The following is an 18879-nucleotide window of genomic DNA, read 5'->3' as shown; positions in this document are numbered from 1 at the left end:
TTGAGTTTCATTTGCCAGTAGCCCAGAGGTTAAAGCACTCAGCTGGGAATTGAAATACCCAGGTTCAAATTCCTGGTTTGAAATCAGGCAAATCGGAAACTTGGACCTGGACTTCCTATAAGCAAAGTAAATGGCTTAACCACCCAGCTATTCAAGGGAAGGAGAGGGGTGTTCTCTTTTTGCAAGTCGCCTCAAAGTTCATATGTTCCAGCAAAATGATTCCATTTTGACGAATCTGCTTTTTAGATTAAAAACTTTAATCAAAAATGCAGATTCATCAAAATGGAATCGTTTTGCTAGAATTTACCAGTTTTGAGCCTACTTGCAAAGAGAGAACACCCTCCAAGTTTGATTAAAAACTTTAATCATAAATTTCACAATCATCTCCAGTATTTATGGTCTTCAAATGGTTGCACAATCAGATGGTATTAGTTAACTTGTTTTGTGTCATCCCATCTTGTGTTATATGATATCTGTTGCTAATTAAAGCATGTTAAACTGTGAGTCATTCTACAGCAGACTTTATGAAACACCCTATTAACCATATAAACTGAGAAGCCTGAAAGACATATATACCAAAAGCAGAGCCTGACTCTTGTTACGCTGAGGCAGGAATGAGGATAAGAATGAAGAGCCTTCCATTTTTGCTGTTACTATATGTGGCATTTTCTTATGCTTTTCCTGTGTTTCCAGAAAAAAACAATGAAGGAGAAAATATGCAGCTTGTACAGGTAACTTTATTTTCTGAATATAAGATATGCTGAGCCCTTTCAGTTTAGATTTTAAAGCATCTGCAAGTTTGAATTGGTCAAGACATTGTTATCCCATGAGAATTCCCTGCACAACCATACACAGATCTTTTAAGCACACTTTGCTAAAATGAATAAAAATCAGCATGAGTAGGAATTGTCAAGTGATTAAAAAAATGGAATGTGTGGTCTGTTTCTATTTAGCCAGATTCCTAAGACAAACAGCTGCTGGAGCACATGGAAATCAGAGGCATGAAAGCATAGTGTATGAATAATAGTGGTCCTAAGGTAATTTTTTTAAGATCTAAAAAAAAAGTTGTAGCATTTATTTATTTATTTATTTATTTGTCAGGAGTATCTAGAGAAATTTTATGAGCTTCAACCAGATCCAGAGCATCTAGCATGGAGAAGGAGCACTAGCCCCATGGTTGAAAAAATCCAAAAAATGCAAGAATTTTTTGGGTTGGAAGTGACCGGAAAGCCAGATCCTGAGACTTTGGAAGTGATGCAGAAGCCCAGGTGTGGAGTTCCTGATGTCGGACAGTATGGTTTCATTCTCCCAGGATGGAAAAAAAAACAACTGACATACAGGTAATATCTATATAATTTTTTCTTGTGTTTAAAATGTGGTTCTCATCTGAAAAGTAGCTCAAAAATTATCCTGTGGGTATCCTTATTTATTTTCTTTTAAAAAAACTTTCATAGCAAGTGTGCTCAGTTAACCCTGCCAGTCATGCAAATACACCCTGGACTCAGGGAGTCTAGCTGGGTATTTTACCTCTTGGACATAATTTCTAGTAAAGACTCTGTAGACCAAATATGAGCCTCACTTATGCTCATTACACTCCTATTGTCTTCAAATGATGTAATCACTGGCAACTTAATACTGTCTCCAACGTCAGTAGATATGACTTTCCATGTGCCCAAGGAGAAGATCTGTTGAACAGCAGCCATTTTGACAGGTAGAACAGCTCTTTAAGAGGTCAGATATATATGATAGAACATTAGTATTATAAATATTAGAGATGGAAAAAACAAGTTATCACATCCCTGGCACACAGAATCCAAAGTGAGTTTTGAATGCTCAAGGATCATTGGTCAGGCCTCTTTTTGTATCTTATAGTACAACATACTGTCATTGCTGGATAAACTCTCTAGATAAACTATAAGTATTATTATTACAGAATATGCATCTGTTTCTTTATTCCTACAGAATTGTGAATTACACTCCAGATATGACACAATCTGATGTGAATAAAGCAATCCAGAAGGCATTTAAAGTGTGGAGCACTGTATCCCCACTGACTTTCACTAGGATTTATAAAGGGATAGCAGACATAATGATTGCTTTTGGGACTAGAGGTACTGTAATAACTGTATGGAACTAATAAGATGAATTTATATTGTTGCCTACAGCAATGATATGGCACTCTATTTTTTTTTCAACAAATTTCTGTTTAGCTCATGGTCGTTGTCCCCGTTATTTTGATGGACCCCTTGGTGTTCTTGGCCATGCCTTTCCACCTGGCAATGGTATTGGAGGTGATGTCCACTTTGATGAAGATGAACACTGGACAGAAGGTTCTGCTGGTAGGTCTCTTGTACGTGTTAATGATACCTTATTGTAGTACAATGTTAATGTTAAAAATAATTAGGATATTAAAGATCATCCTCAAATTTCTTTCATAGTCCTGCTTGAAAAAAGATAGTAGCAGAAGGGTACATACTTCTCCAGAGCAACCTGGTTTGTTTAGATTGGGGTATCCACAGTGACAAGTGGCCTTATCTACACTATAGGATGGAACCAGCGGTAAATGTACCAAAGGCACAGCACTCTCTTAAGTACCAGCAGTATAGTGTGTCTTTGCTAATGCTGTAGCAATAGAGGCCACTTCAGTTTTGACCCATGTCCACACAAGAGCTGTAGTACATTTACAGACTCATAGACTCATAGACTCCAGGGTCGGAAGGGACCAATGTGATCATCTAGTCCGACCCCCTGCACAAAGCAGGCCACAGAACCCTACCCATCCACTTCTATAACAAACCCCTAACCTACGTTCGAGTTATTGAAGTCTTCAAATTGTGGTTTGAAGACCTCAAGCTGCAGAGAATCCACCAGCAAGTGACCCATGCCCCACGCTGCAGAGGAAGGCGAAAAACCTCCAGGGCCTCTGCCAATCTGCCCCAGAGGAAAATTCCTTCCCGACCCCAAATATGGCAATCAGCTAAACCCTGACCATGTGGGCAAGACTCACCAGCTAGCACTCAGAAAAGAATTCTCTGCAGTAACTCAGATCCCATTCCATCCAACATCCCATCACCGACCACTGGGCATACTTATCTGCTGATAATCAAAGATCAATTGCCAAAATTAAGCTATCCCATCATACCATCCCTTCCATAAACTTATCAAGCTTAGTGTTAAAGCCAGATATGTCTTTTGCCCCCACTACTCCCTTTGGAAGGCTGTTCCAGAACTTCACTCCTCTAATGGTTAGAAACCTTCATCTAATTTCTCCAGTACCTATCACACGGTTTCCAGCATAGCTCCCTCAAGTAGTGGTTTCTGGGATATTTCAAAAAGCCTTTTGGAATTCCCAGGGAATTCATAGGAAATTGTGAAAGAGGTTAAACTCCCAGAATCCTCGGGGGGAGCTCACATTAACCCCCTAGTTCCAATACAATTTCCTAATCCTTTTCTTATGTTCCACACCAGGCAGAGTAGAGACTCTCTCTCTCTCATATATAGATGAGTGTCCAAACCACTGGGCTATTGAATATTCAAGGATGGCCCACTCTCCTTTCCCTCTCTCTCTTCTTCCATTCCTCCCTTCCAGTGAAAAGTTTCAGGAAGTCTTGGTTTCATTCCTCAATGGAACAAAAAGAAATGTCCAAACCTCACATTTTGTTTGCAAAATGGAATTATTGTTTTCCAGCCAGCAATGCCCAGGAGATCTAGGTTCAATTCACTGCTCTGCCACAGACTTATGATATTGGGCAAGTCACTTGACAACTCTGGACCTCAGTTTTTCATCTTTAAAAGAGAGAGAATAATTCCTCCTTACCTCAAAAGAGGTTTGTGAAGCTAAATCTATTAATGTCTGTGAGGCACTCAGATACTACATTGATAACTATAAGTATCAAGATAACTGAGCAAATCTAATTTCTCCTGTTTGTTGAGCTGACATTAAATCAGAGTAAAACCAGAGCTACCTTTGTCTGATGTGTTTTATTGGGGGATATTTTAAATAAACCATGGATCTAGAAAAATTCTATTTATAAAAGGGAAAACATTGAGTCAACGCTATTTTATAAATATATTTTTATATATATTTATATATATTTCCTGTCTAAAATGTGTGTACCATGTGTGCAGGAAAGAAAGTCCCATAGAACTAAAATTTAGTGCTTCAGGCATAAATATGAGTATTCCTCTTGTTCTAGTCCTCCTACTATTGATAGTTCTGAATCACCACACAATCAGGGGTAGGTAAATTGGAAAGCCTTTCCTGGCAATTCATCAAAACTTCTCCCACGCTCACCTCCAGCTACCTATTCACTCAGCTCACCTAGTTTCAACAACTACAGGTAAGAGCCAAACAGCCACTCCCTTCTTGACTCTGGAAGAACATCACCTTCAGGGCTTAAATTCTCATAGATGATTTCCTGAAGCACCTCTCCACCCCCATTCCTCCTATTCAGGGCTCCAGGTTTCAGCTGCAGAGTGGGGGAATCTTGGGGCTTTAACCTTATGGGATATGCTGGGGCTCAGAGCTTCAGCCCTGTGGGTTGCACCAGGGCTCGCCCCACAGGTTTGAAAATATTTACCGCTTTGGACAGTGCTGGCAAAATTTAAGCACCGACTGCCTTGTTTACATAACATGTTTCATACTATATCCCAGCACCAGTGGTTTCAGGTATATACAGCGAGGCCATAGAACCACTAAGATCCTCTATAGCACTTGTGTATTGAGCAGTAAGCTGGACTTTCCAGTTGCAAGCCTGTAGACACAAATACATCTAAGCTGTCTTGCACCTATGCTTTTTTTAGGGTTCAACTTGTTTCTGGTCGCTGCTCATGAGTTTGGCCATGCATTGGGTCTCTCACATTCCACTGACCGTGGAGCCTTGATGTTCCCAAATTATGCCTACATCAACCCCACTGAATTCCTGCTCTCCCCGGATGATATTAATGGTATACAAGCCATTTACGGTGAGTAGAATCCATCTCCTCAAAAAAACCAGAAACAAACAATATCTCAATCATTTTAACTAATTATAGTTCCATATTGTTCCTCTGTGTGTGAAATACATGACTAACCCCACACATTTTTGAATATTCTTTTTAAACTGCTTTCCCTAGGACCCTCACCTAACACCCCGGATGAGCCAACCAGACCCACAGCACCTAAAACCTGTGACCCTATGGTCTCTTTCGATGCTATCACTACACTGCGCAGAGAAGTCATGTTTTTTAAAGACAGGTGAACCCAGTCCCTCTTCAAAGGACATTAACCTTTGTGTGGACGTTTCTTTTACATTATTTCTTAATGACTGAATGCAACAACGTGCTCCAGTGATCAGCACCATAGATAGATGGATTGAAAGAAAGAAAAGGAGATTTCAGAATTAATAACCCACTGAAATAAGAGATGTTTTATTGTTAACAGTGAAGTTATTTACAAACTTGCCTACTTTTATACTAGAGGTGAAGTGAGTCCTCTGGCAAGAGTTGCTTGTCTTTCCCAGAAAGTATCTCAGGCCCAGCAATGTCTATGATTCATTCCAAAATAAGCAGATGGTCAAATTTAGTTGTGAGATAAGTAAATGCTGCCATCATTTGCAAAGGAATGGTTATGCTCTGTAATACCTCTTGGGGCCAAATTCAGTTCTCAGTTATGCCTGTACAAGCCCACTGGCAGTGGGAACTCATAAGTTAGCAGATCAGAATCAGACTCATTATTTTATGTCTCGGATCCTCTAGCTGATTCTTTCATGTTAGAATGTGGCACAGGAACTATCCAATCCCTCATCTAGTCCTAACTTATATTCTTAGTCAGTCGACACCAAGTGTGGACCAGTCAGTCAACAAAAGGGGTTTTTTAGAAGTAGCTGACATATTTGGATATTTGACTGCAGCAAGTGACAGAATTTTCTTTCCCAGTATGGCCAATATTTTACTTTCTGGCATGGTGAAATCATTGACTGATTAATAGAATGCACATGGTATCCTGCTAGATTCCCTTGACAAGAAAGAGGTTATAAGTCCCATCACTGTTTACAGTCTTATGAATATACAGAAATGTATGTGGGTTTATTATTTACTGTGAAAATTGTATCATATTTAAATCAGGCACATATGGCGAGTTTATCCTGGTAATTCAGAAGTTGAACTTGAATTAATTTCTACATTCTGGCCTTCTCTGCCATCTGGTATTCAAGCTGCTTATGAAAATATTAAAGATCAGATTCTATTTTTCAAAGGTAAAATATGTATGATTTTCTCTAAATTCTTCTTACATGTAAGTTTTGCGAGGACATGGGAGGAAAGCACAGAGTGTGTAGAGTTTCAATGTGCACAATACCTATACACCTGGAATACCTATGTCAACGGGAGGATTTTCCCACTGATGTAGGTAATCCACCTCCCCAAGAGGCCATAGGTAGGTTGATGGAAGAATTCTTCTGTTGACCTAGTGCTGTCTTCACAAGAGGAGGGAGGGAGTAGTGGGGAGAGGTAAGATTGGTATAGCTACATCTCTCAGGGGTATGGATTTCTCACACCTTGAGAGATATATCTACACTAGTGTAAGTCCTTGTATAGACCTGGACTGTATAGAATGAACAATGACAGGCAATTTCACCTAGTTTTTCTTACATGGGATTTCCTGAATTCTGCTACTGTGCAGGCCCATGTGTTACTTCCACTAAGCAAATGCACTTGTGTTAGGGTGACCAGACATCAAGTGTGAAAAATCAGGATGGGGGTGGGGGGCAATAGAAGCCCATATAAGAAAAAGACCCCAAAATTGGGACATCTGGTCACCCTAACTTGTGTTTGTTTGACTTGTCATAAACCACAGGTGAATCATTACAAATCTTGTTGTTGTTTTTAACAGGGAATAATTTCTGGGTTATCAGTGGGTACCAGGTGCTCCCTGGTTATCCTAAGAACATCAATACATTGGGTTTCCCAAGGAGCGTTAAGAAAATTGATGCAGCTGTTTCAAATAAAAACTCAGGAAAAACAGACTTTTTTGTAGGTGACAAGTATTGGAGGTAAGATCAATGGCTACAATTTTTGCTTTCTGGTTGACTTCATGCAACCTTCATGTGTGCATTTAAAGATAAGATTTGCCCTTTAAATATTTAGACAGCTAGGACACTTTAATAAGGAATACATTTTAATTTTCAAGGAAAGCATTTGTTTAAATGACTCCTGAACTCAGAAAAGAATATACCTTTGCTTCTCTTTAAAAGACCTGTTTAAAAGGACTGTTAATACAGTACTCTGCATGTAGATCTCTTTTGGTGCACTGTACAAGACAATAAGAGTATTCAAGGAAAATGGTAGAAGCCTTAACACTTGGGACTTTTACAAATAATGTGGACAAAAAACTAGAAAATGTGCTATACAAAGCAATCCTCCGTTGGCAGGGAGATGGACTGGATGGTCCAACAGGACTTTACCTTCTCTAACTTGTGTACAAATAACAGTAAATTGAGTCACAGTGTAGGCCTATGTCTAATCTACGAGCTGGACGTGTGATTCCTCTGCTCACATACACAGACTCGTGGTTAGCTCCTGTTAAGAGAGCATAAGAATAAACAGCTGTGTAGTCACAGTAGCATGGGTAGGTGCAGTGGAAGCATGGCTTAGCAATGCCAGATACAAATTCACCTGGAACCGATAGGTACAATGAAACTAACTGTCCTTAACTCTCCATTATTTATCTGCTTTGTATTGGATTTTCAATACATTTAAGCCAAACCCTGCTCACCTAAGTCACAGGAGTGCCTTTTAGCGCCCAAATAGAAGAGAAATAAGATACAGGCAGATAAGGCAGATAATAAACTAGTCATGTGAGTGGCCCATTATGCAAAGCTGGTCATTCTTCAAAGATCCCTGCAATAAGTAAGGACCACGGTATGAGTCAAAGAGGCTTTATCATCATTGTGTATTTCCTTAGTCTGATGATTCAAGTCAGCCACACAATGTTCGTTGAATTTACAGTTGTCTGTGGTTTCCTATTGTTTGTATTTACTGGTGAATAAAGTTAACCATGTACTTAAGTCTTTGCAGGATTAGGGCTTAAATTCTTGCAAATCCATTCCACTCTGTTATATCATTCAGGTACGAGGAAAGCAGTCAAACCATGGAAAAGGGCTATCCAAGACAGATAACAGATGATTTTCCAGGAATTGGCAAGAAAGTTGATGCTGTTTTCCAGCATAAAGGTACGTGGAATGAACTTTCAAGTGGAAGATTTGCACTGTTGTAAATATCAGAAGGATTAAAAATATTATTAGTCATTATTACATTAGTCACATTATATGCCATTATTATCATTACCTTGCTAAGAGCAGAAAGTAACAAGAGGTTTTCTGTGTATATGGAAGATGTTATTTTGCTATTGTCTCCAGCATTATTTGTTAAACAGAGCTACAAATGACAAATGACTTGTACAATATAATCATTCCCTTACTTTTATTTCTAGGATTCTTCTACTTTTTCCATGGATCAAAGCAATGGGAGTTTGACCCTAATACAAGGAGAGTTATTCGTGTGATGATAAGCAATAGCTGGTTTAACTGTTAACGTTAAACATTATTATATGCAACTTAAGAAAATAAATTCTAGTTAGCTAGCTTTCTATAAAATAGCCCACCACTATGATATCAAAGCACCTAGTATTTCGGAAAGGCAAACAGGCTGTTTTTTCATGAATGTCTACAATCTCAGTATTGTTCATATTTAGTGTATGTCCAACAGTCAAAGCAGAGCTACGGTCTTTGATTTCTTTTTATAACAAAGTATGACATATTCATGTGTGTTTTAAACTCTGAATGGACTTCCCACTATCTTGGAAATAAAGTGTTTTATACTTGGTATTAACTGCCGTCTGCTTCATCTGTTCATGACACTTCACATTTCTAAAACAGAAAAGTCTGAAGGACTTGACACAAATACGCTGAATATATTTTAAAATTATATATCCCCATTTTTTTCACTTTTTCTTTCACCCCACTTCTAAGCGCCTGCCTTGTTCTGTCCATACTGCCAAAGCTCTCACCCAGGCCCTTAGTGTTTTGTGTCTTAACTTTGTCATCATCTCCTCTTTGGCCTTGACAGCTTCAACCTACACCCTCTCGTATCAAATTGGAATCACTTTCCTGGCTTGTTGCTTCAACCATGTCATCACTCTCTCTTGCATCAAGTGTCATCTTCTTAGAACATTATGCCCATTAACAATTTAGCCCTGTAATGTTCAGTCAATCCATTATTTTACCACATGTAAATCTTTGTACCATCAACAGTGCCAGTCTTTCCCACCCATTAGTCTACTTCTAACTCAAATACTTCTGTGCTTTATATCATGCTGCCCCTTGTGCATGGAACAAATTCCCCACGAAAATCCATAAAGTTGCTCCCTTATCCTCCCTTCATATGTTTCCTTCAGACACCCTTGTGCAATAATGCCTATAGAAAACCACCAGTTGGCAAGTTATATTGTGTTCTAGTCTATGCGAAAACATGCTTGCACTGATATTGGCTTGTCCTCCTTCTCCTGCGTTGTCATCTTTGTTTCATCACACATTGCATCTTTGAAACGAGAAGTTTCTTTTTACTACGTGTGCACAGTGCTCAGTGCAGTGGGACCCTGATCCCTAACTGGAAACTCATTACACTACTGTAAATAACACAATAATATAATAATAATAGTAATAATAATAATTAATATTGAGATGAAAGTGTGACTACTCCACTCCCATTGACCTGTTTGCTATTAGGAAATCTGACCCAATATGGGGCCAATCAGGGCTCCAACATTTCTTTCCCTTGTTCTGTGTAGCTCCACAGAATTTCACACTTCTCTTCTTGTTCTAGTCTCACTGCAGCCAATGGAGCAACACTGAATTACACCAGTTGGCCAATCGCATCTAAAAATGAGATTAAAATTCATCAGACCCTAGAGTCTGGTGCACTCAAGAGTACTCCGAGGCAATATGTCAGGTCCGATATTTCAGTTTTGTGACCGTGAACATGTAAATTCAAAAACAAAAGAAACACAGCTAGAACCATGATGATTAGATGCAGGTCCTTAATGCAGTTTAAACTAGAAATGGCTTGAGCAGAAAATATTTGCTAGCCACCCCCAATTTTGTGGGAGAGAAAACTTGTTGGGGCTGCCAGCTTCCCAGACTGTGAAATGGGCACTTCTTGGCAGGAGGTTATTGTAGCCTTTCATCACCATTGCCCAAAGATAGGGTACCTTCAGACAATTCTTTCTGATTATTATATACCCAGGATGTTGCTGACAGACTGTAGTGGAGGTTGGTGGGATATATAAAATGACTCAGCCTACTCCCTGTTTTGACTCATCTCTATCACAATTTCAATAAAGAGTGGCTAGAGGACACAGCTTCATGGCACGTTTAGAGAAGCTGCCAAGTCAGTCAACACCCCGACTTACAAAGAGAAACAAGACTATTATCAGACACTGTACTCTGCCTTGGCTGTTTAATAAAACAATGATTGGGTTTTTTTACCTGCAATAAAAATTTAATCATTAAGCTAAAAAAGAAATTATACCATATCCCACAGAATGTAGGTGAGGGTCCCATCTCTTCAGGTAAAAGCACAAATAATTGTAATAAATCTGTACCCTGTTCTGTGTCCAGCTGAAACATTGTTTGGTTACCAGAATAAATCCTTTGTCTAAATGAGAATTTACCTTCAATAGTTACATACGTTTCCTGACATACGTTTCATTTTCAGTCTGTTAAACACACACATGTGGAATATGTTCACAGCTTATTAGCAAAGGAAAAGATAAGTGGGTGTCCTTTTTTTTTCTTCTTCTTTATTATATACAAAGAAGTCCTGAAAATTCCTCCCAATACCCACAAAGGCTTGATTTTTACCTTAGAGGTACCAGTACCAACAAATTGTGTCTTCCCTGTTTGACGCTGGATGTTTCCTTGGAGGATTAGAAAACTGGAATGGGAGCTTCATCAGCCCTTTACTTAAAAGGAAGGGGAGGTGAGTCTTTACCAAGGACCTTTCCACCCAATTCTTTGTGGGGCACTACAGCTAAATAATTGTTAAAAAAATCTAAATCGTCTGACTCCAAGTCCCAGATACACTCAATTCCTTATGTTTCACTTGTTACTTCTGCTGCCATATTCCTACTCATTGGTGACTACAGACTCTAGAAAGAAAGACAGGATGGAAAAGACATATGAAAACAAGCAGAAATTTAATCCACACATGCCTTTTAGGACATCTTACACGGCAAAGAAACAAAGGCCATTTGTTTCTTTGGCAGGTCATATTTAATGTTTATTTTAACTAATATTTTTCAAAGAAGACCATGTCATGGTACTGTGGAGAAAGTGAATTACACAGATTATATACAAAACCATGTTATACAAAACCAAGTCTCCTAATGTAATGTACTTTTCACATATACAGTGGAGTGGCAATCAAATTGGTATACAAAATGTGACCTTTTTATTCAGTAATATACATCACAGAATCATAGACTATTAGGGTTGGAAGAGACCTCATGAGGTCATCTAGTCCAACCCCGTGCTCAAAGCAGGACCAACACCACCACCAATTAAATCATCCCAGGCATGGCTTTGTCAAGCCTGACCTTAAAAACCACCACCTCTCTAGGTAACCCATTCCAGTGCTTCACCACCCTCCTAGTGAAATAGTTTTTCCTAATATCCAACCTAGACCTCCCGCACTGCAACTTGACACCATTGCCCCTTGTTCTGTCATCTGCCACTACTGAGAACAGCTGAGCTGCACCCTCTTTGGAACCGTTCTTCAGGTAGTTGAAGGCTGCTATCAAATCCCCCTTCACTCTTCTGTTCTGCGGACTAAACAAGCCCAGTTCCCTCAGCCTCTCCTCATAAGTCATGTGCCTCAGGCCTCCGATCATTTTTGTTGCCCTCTGCTGGACTCTCTCCAATTTGTCCACATCCCTTCTGCAGTGGGAGGCCCAAAACTGGATGAAAGATGTGGCTTCAGCAGTACCGAATAGAGGGAATCATCGCTTCCCTCAATCTGCTGGCAATGCTCCTACTAATGCAGCCCAATATGCTGTTAGTCTTTTTGGCAACAAGGGCACACTGCTGACTCATATCCAGTTTCTCGTCCACTGTAATCTCCACATCCTTTTTTGCAGAACTGCTGCCTAGCCAGTCCCCAGCCTGTAGCAGTGCATGGCATTCTTCCCTCCTAAGGACTCTGCACGTGTCCTTGTTGAACCTCATCAGATTTCTTTTGGCCCAATCCTCCAATTTGTCTAGGTCACTCTGGACCCTATCCCTACCCTCAAGAATATCTACCTCTCTCCCCACCTTAGTGTCATCTGTGAACTTGCTGAGGGTGCAATCCATCCCATCATCCAGATCATTAATAAAGATGTTGAACAAAACCAGCCCAGGATATGCTTGATACCAAAATATCCCCTTTTGTTACTTTTATTTGCTTACATCCTGAAGTCCTTAATGGACACAATTTCCTTTGATGTGAATGTGTATGAACTACAGGATTGGGCCCTAAATTAAAGCATTGTAAGAGGTATTTCTGCTAAGCACCATTCTGAAAATGTAATTCCATATACTTGAGGCAAAATACTGTCTGTGTATTTCTTAGACTCCAGTTGCATGGCTGGTTACACATGCCTCAATCTTGAGACTGGGGCTGGCTTCAATTTTGGATTCTCAGAACAAAACTGAACATTTGCACAATTAGGAATTTCCTTATGTTTTCCCGACTTTGCAGTGAATTTGTTCAAACTCACTGGTTTCAATGGGAGCTTTGACGGAGTAATATGGAATTTGGGTAGGGTGAAGCCCTCATTTGAAAGAAACTTGTGACAAGAAATGTCTCATTTCCTATTGTGTATTCAAAGGGACCACAGTGCATTAAGAGCTGATTGGCTACTGCTTCTGTGCAAGTAATTGCCTCTTTGACACCAGCTTTCCCACAGTAACACGAACCCCATACAGTTGTGTTTGCGTGCACAGCGGACATTTATCATCATATTACTCCACACTTCATTTTAACTTCTACTGAAGCTTAGTTGTTTTTTATCCCTTCCCCACATATCTACTTTATACAAACAGGAAAAATGTCACCACCACAATTTGTTGTTCCAGGACATATTCAATAACTTCTCGCCCAGGCCATAATTTCATGCGCACTGTGGTTAGTTTTCCCAATAGAAAAAGAAACTGCAAGCTCTGCATTTAAGCAATCAGAACAAAGAGGCCCTTAAGCAAGTGTTAACTCCTTGATTCCCAAATCCTCAGTACAGTCAGAACCACATCAAAGACAGCTAAAATTCAGTACAGTACAGCTAACTTCATCATACCTTTTGCATAAAGTTAAAACAATAAATAACAGAGGGAGGGAGACACGAAAAGGACTAAGCAAGGGAGAAAGGGTATATGAGATTTGAAAAGACATGGCGAGTGAATGAGATAGAGCTTGACTCTATTTGTTTACTGGACACCTTCAAAAATGTGACATTTATATCAGCACTCAAGGAACATTTCCTCAGAGGAAACATCTCCAACTACCAGTCGTCTTCTTCAGATGCTCCAGCAGTGCCTGTTCTCCATCAGCATTTTAGATTATTTCCAGTCAGGATTCAGACCTGGCACACATCTGTCAGATTGCCTAGCTGAATGCTCTTCTCATGGCTATGGAACATGTCCAACCGGGCTGTTAGACCAGGGAGAGAGGTTACGGACTACAATACCATTAATAGCTGATGATACTTTGCTCTATGTCTTCTGATTGAGCATGTACAATGCTGTATCTCTCCCCAACAACCCCAGTGTCTGAATAAAACTGAAATGTGGGTAACATAAGAATTGGCTCAGGTTCAGCTCAAATAACAGACATAATGTTGGTAAGAAGGAAAAAACATTTTGAGGAAGCTGTGACTGAGAAAACCTCTCCCTGAGTAAACCTCTGCCCCTGGTTGCCATGGTATTGGCCAGATTAGTATTCAATCCTTATGGACTCTATACTGCCCTTGGATATCCACTGTCCAAAAACCAAAAACACTTTATCCCTCTTTTACAGCTATTCTGGAGCCAGCATCCTCTCCTCTAAGATACAGACCTAGCCACAGTGATCCACACTGTGATCACCCCCAGGCTGGTCTGCTCCTACATGCTGGCAGTGAAAGCCACATAGAGGTTATTAAGGGCACAGTTGTGCCATTGTAAGCCCTCTAATGTAGCCACTCTAAGCCAATGGGAGAGAGCGCTTCCATTGTCATTAACTACTCCAGCCCCCACGAGCGCTATGCCGGAGAAGCTCTCCCGCTGACATAGCGCTGTCCACACTAGCACTTATGTTAGTACAACTTACATCACTCAGGGGGGTTATGCTGATATAAACTGCAGCGTAGACACAGCCTTAGCAGTGCCCAGTTGCTAGGTAAGAAAGATGTGCAGGAATGTATCACACCAATTCTCCACACTCTCTGTTTGCTCTTTGTTCAATTCATGGTTCATTTTGAAATCCTGGTTTATGATCCCTATTTTTTAGTCTCTCACTGAGCTTATTACCTTAGGGAATGCCTCTACCTTTACACCCCACCAGGAGAGCTGTGACTGACAGGAAAGTTGTACCTAACAGTCCCCAGATACAAACCTCTGGGCCTGGAGTCAATGTGTTCTCAGGGTAAAGGAGACAGGACAAACCTGAATCTTGCCTCTCCAAGGGCATGATGCAAGACTCATCTCTTTCTGTAGGTCTTTCCTAAGCAGCAGATTGTCTGGCAGTATTCCTGCAGGAAAATGACAATAAAGGTCAATCCTGCCTGGGGAAATAGTTTTTAAGGACAGAAGGGTGGAGAATTCTCCCAAAAGCAACATATTGCAATATGTTAATTGTACATACTGTGATACGTTAGACTCATAAGTATAGATATGAAGCAAAGGAAGAATTGAAGGCTAATTTGTGTCTTAAATATGCATAATGAATTTGGCGCTGTTGTATGGAGCTGGACTGACAAATTCTTTGTGCAAAAAAGTGGGAATATTTTAAAATATTTGTATGATTCTGATGTGTGCCACACTAGTGTTTAGTATTTATATACAAATACTAGTCTAAAAACACTTCAGCTTTCATCATCCCAAGCCATAATTTTTTTCGGTTCGTTCAGGGTTATATATGTAGAGCTATAAATGCCACCTAGTGGTCTTAACTGTTTTGACAGCTTTTATCAATTTGATATTCAAAAGCTTAGGGTTTGCCACAAGCATCTGTGGCCCTACATAAGTCCTTTTGAAGTCCATAAGATTACATTGAGTATGTGCTTAAGTAATTTTCTGATTTAGAGCCTTGGCAAGTTATTCTGCAGGAAGCAGGCTATCTAAAGGGGTAGACACAGACAAGAGTATTATTTTGGGTGGTACAAATGAAAAGATTGATGAGATGGAAATAAGAAAAGGAAGATTTGGAAATAAACATTTTATTAAATTTAGTATACTCTTACATTTCAGATAGCTTTGGCAAGTGTGTGTGTGTGAGAGAGATCGAGATCAAAACACCCATTAGGGAATACAAAGAAAATTTAAGCTGACTATTAGTAAAAATGTCTTAGAGGGTGAGAGCTATTAATTTGTGGGAAAGTCTCAAGAGAAGTGGTAGAAGACCCATTATTTTAGATAATTAAAATTAGACTCGTCAAGGTTGATTCTCTACACTTAGATGTCAAGATGCCTCAGAGAAAATATATGTTACAGACAGCTTTGGATAATATTGCTATTTAAGAGGAGTACATGCTAATGCAAATGAAAAATATGTGGTTGGCTAACAGCACTGGATACTACTTTCTTGTCATTGCTTTCCTGGAAGATGTTGTGACACTTGTGTAGACAAGCTTCTATATACTAGTTTGTACTATGATTTCAGATACAAACAGTCAAATGCTTATGCTCTTTTAGCTCTTCCCACCATTTTGAGACAGACAGATCATAAAAATGTCCTTGTTTTTAGGAAAAATATGATGGGTTGGGAGCTTCCTGCTATCTGGATGATGTGTGACTATTTGGAAGCTGAGCTAAGGTTGTTTTTTGGAATATGCAGTATGATGTTTTTACAAATGTAAATTTCTTTAAGAAATTGTTTGGCATGTGAGAGCCTTAAAGGAAAAGGGAAACAAAACATAATTACACACATCTTGAATCATTCTTGAACAACGTGGGTGTTGTGGCGGTAGAGGGAAGCAACCAAGACAGTGGCCTGAGTAATTAGCTGTAATAAAATTACTGTATCTATGTATGCTGATTGCTAACCACAATAACCGAAATAGGAATTATGAGTATAAACCCCCATCCACTTCTTCATATACTATTTGCTAGAAATTACAAAATCAAGATCATATTTGCCACCACAAGACTGTAAAGTGCAAGGTGGGAGTAAATATTTAGTGCAAGGCACAGATGTTTAGCAGCATGACTTCCCAATACCCTGAGCTGAGCTTGCCTGAGTGATCACCCTGAGTTGGCAATTTCAGTGTGATTTGATATAGTTATCTGGAAACCTATATATGATAAACGCTGCGCTCTGTTTTCAAAGTTTATTCCCTCTCCAAAACTGAGGTGATAAAAATAAAAATAACAAACAACAACAATGCTGAGCACGTCAGACTTTCCATTATTCAAGCACAGTACAAATGTTTGCTAATTAGTCCCTTTCCAAAACTGAGGTGATAATAACACTGAGCATTTTGTACTTTTCATTATTCAAACACTGTAGAAACGTTAGCTAATCAATCCTTCCAGTTCCCTTATTTGGTAGCTAAGTAACATCCTTCCTGTGTTTAAGATGGGAAAACAGACCACAAGAGGGGAAGTGATTTGCCCAAAGATATATGGTAAATTTGCAACAAAGCTGGGATAAGAAGTCAGGAATTCCTTACTTACATTCCCATGTTCATTCCTCTTGTCCTCATCATTCATCAGACTTCTCATTAACCGTTAATGGGTATAAGACATGATCTAGTTATTTCACATGACCATTGAATTTAATTCCAGATTCTGTCCTCTCTTTTCAGCAGGCTCCACCTGCTGTTATTCACCTGCTCTTTACAGCTTCTTTGCTCCCCCTTCTGTTGGTTTAAGACGCAACTGCCTTAAGAGCAAGTATCTGAGTTTAAAATCAAACTAAAAAGCCCCCCAGGAAAATAGGAGAGAACTCAAGGGTCAACCTATTGTTCATATAATGAAGTCTGGCACTTAGTTGGACCTTGCCAAAAAGTCCCAATTGATTTATTGTTTTTCCTTTTGAAAACTAAGTGAACCACAATTTTGTTGTGTATTGATTTTGGCAAAATTGCGTGATGCACAAGTTACTTTTCAATATTATATATACAATCCTTTCCCCCCTCTGATTTTACAGCTGTAAAAATAAGACAACTAGAAAAAGTATGGCACGCCAATGACAAATTAAATGACAGGTTTTCTAAATAATGCTTGAGTTCCCAGGATCATGACCAGACCTGAGATGGAGTAACAAAAACACCTCCCAAGGGGGTAATTAGAGTATCTAAAATGACCTACTGCAAAGGACATATTGCTGAATCTTGTGCTTTTTATCCACAGAATCTGAAAACTGAAAATCAAAGTTGTTGTTTTTTAACAAGTAAAGAATCATTGTGTAAGTTTCAAAAAGTAAAACTAAGCATTTCTGTCTTACACAGACGGGGCTGATGGGAGTGGAGGAACGGGGGGAGAAATGCACTGGGGTAAGAGTTTAGAGCCCCCCAAAAAGCATCTGTAAAGTCCATGAAAATACAATGAAATGGGAGGGGCGGGGCCCTAGCAAACATGATGTTCTGGGGCCCCAATTTTCTCTAGGCAGGCCTGCACACAGAGCACAGTTGTGTTGATTATAGTCAGTGGTTGACAGATACCAGATTTTATACCTTGGCACTGCACTGGTTATCAGAGTGAAGTCATGTACATCCCAGTCCACTACGGACTCTTTGTTTCCCCTCCACTGCAGAAGTGCATGGGGATAGAAAGAGACTGCAACAAAGGGAGATACAGCCCCAGCAGAAACCTGCAGGGGGCATCTTGGAGGTGTACCCTGTGCCAGGGAGAGGGGAGCAGACAGCAGCAACTTGGGGACTTTGTAGATGCAGCCTAAGGTAGGACTGGAATGGTATACATGGTAAGAGAGGAGAAAGAGCTTTCCGGCCACTCTCACACAGCACTGGGGCACATTGTGGGGCACCAGGAGTATCTCCAAGAGGCAGTCTGCAGCATAGTTTGCTCACTCACTCCTAGCACGGCCTGGAGAAGGAGTGAAGAACAAATGTGCACATAGCTGTCATGCTGTGAGGGTGCTGCCCAGCCCTGGAGCCCTGCAGGTTTCTCAGAAGTCAAACAATATTATGCCTATGTTCTGTAATCTCCTAAGAGTGCATGAGAGCACTTTACTAGGTCAGTGTCCACATGGTATTTGGCCTTCAGACACAAGTTCTACTCTGAAAAGCTGAGTTTCCAGAAATGTCTAACAATGTACCATGCACTATAAAAGGATGCGCAGTAGCACTGAAGTGTCATTATAATCACTATAAAGTCTGAGATTCATAGACTCCAAGGACAGAAGAGCCAGTCTGACCTCCTGTATAACTCAGGCCATAGAACTTCCGCAAAATAATTCCTTTTGAACTAGAGCAAATCTTTACAAAATTTAATCCAATCTTGATTTCAAAATTGTCAATGATGGAGAATCCACCTCAGGCCTGGGTAAATTGTTCCAATGGGTAATTACCCTTGCTGTTACAAATGTACAACTTATTTTCCGTCTGGATTTGTCTAGCTTCAACTTCCAGCCATGAATTTGTGTTGTACTTTT

The 18879-nt window shown here is 39.8% G+C and overlaps 1 protein-coding gene across 1 annotated transcript; it reads left to right on the top strand.

Moving 5' to 3' along the window:
- Positions 1 to 497: 497 nt before the first annotated feature.
- Positions 498 to 8864, top strand: LOC115650446 (matrix metalloproteinase-27-like). The gene is made up of 10 exons (XM_030560440.1): positions 498 to 731; positions 1102 to 1340; positions 1963 to 2111; positions 2211 to 2339; positions 4804 to 4965; positions 5116 to 5236; positions 6106 to 6236; positions 6872 to 7031; positions 8107 to 8210; positions 8471 to 8864. The coding sequence occupies exons 1-10, from the start codon at positions 615 to 617 to the stop codon at positions 8569 to 8571; spliced, it is 1413 nt and encodes a 470-aa protein (XP_030416300.1). The 5' UTR covers positions 498 to 614; the 3' UTR covers positions 8572 to 8864.
- The last annotated feature ends 10015 nt before the right edge of the window (positions 8865 to 18879 follow it).

This window comes from Gopherus evgoodei, chromosome 1, assembly GCF_007399415.2.
Source record: "Gopherus evgoodei ecotype Sinaloan lineage chromosome 1, rGopEvg1_v1.p, whole genome shotgun sequence".
In the NCBI taxonomy this organism is placed as follows: Eukaryota; Metazoa; Chordata; order Testudines; family Testudinidae; genus Gopherus; species Gopherus evgoodei.
Note: the sequence above shows the minus strand (reverse complement) of the source record. Positions and strands in the feature narration are given on the sequence as shown.

Coding starts and splice junctions, on each gene's coding strand:
- LOC115650446 (XM_030560440.1), top strand. CDS start 615: ATGAGGATAAGAATGAAGAGCCTTCCATTTTTGCTGTTACTATATGTG. Junction 1,341..1,962: donor AAAAAACAACTGACATACAG/GTAATATCTATA, acceptor TTATTCCTACAG/AATTGTGAATTACACTCCAG. Junction 7,032..8,106: donor GTAGGTGACAAGTATTGGAG/GTAAGATCAATG, acceptor TATATCATTCAG/GTACGAGGAAAGCAGTCAAA.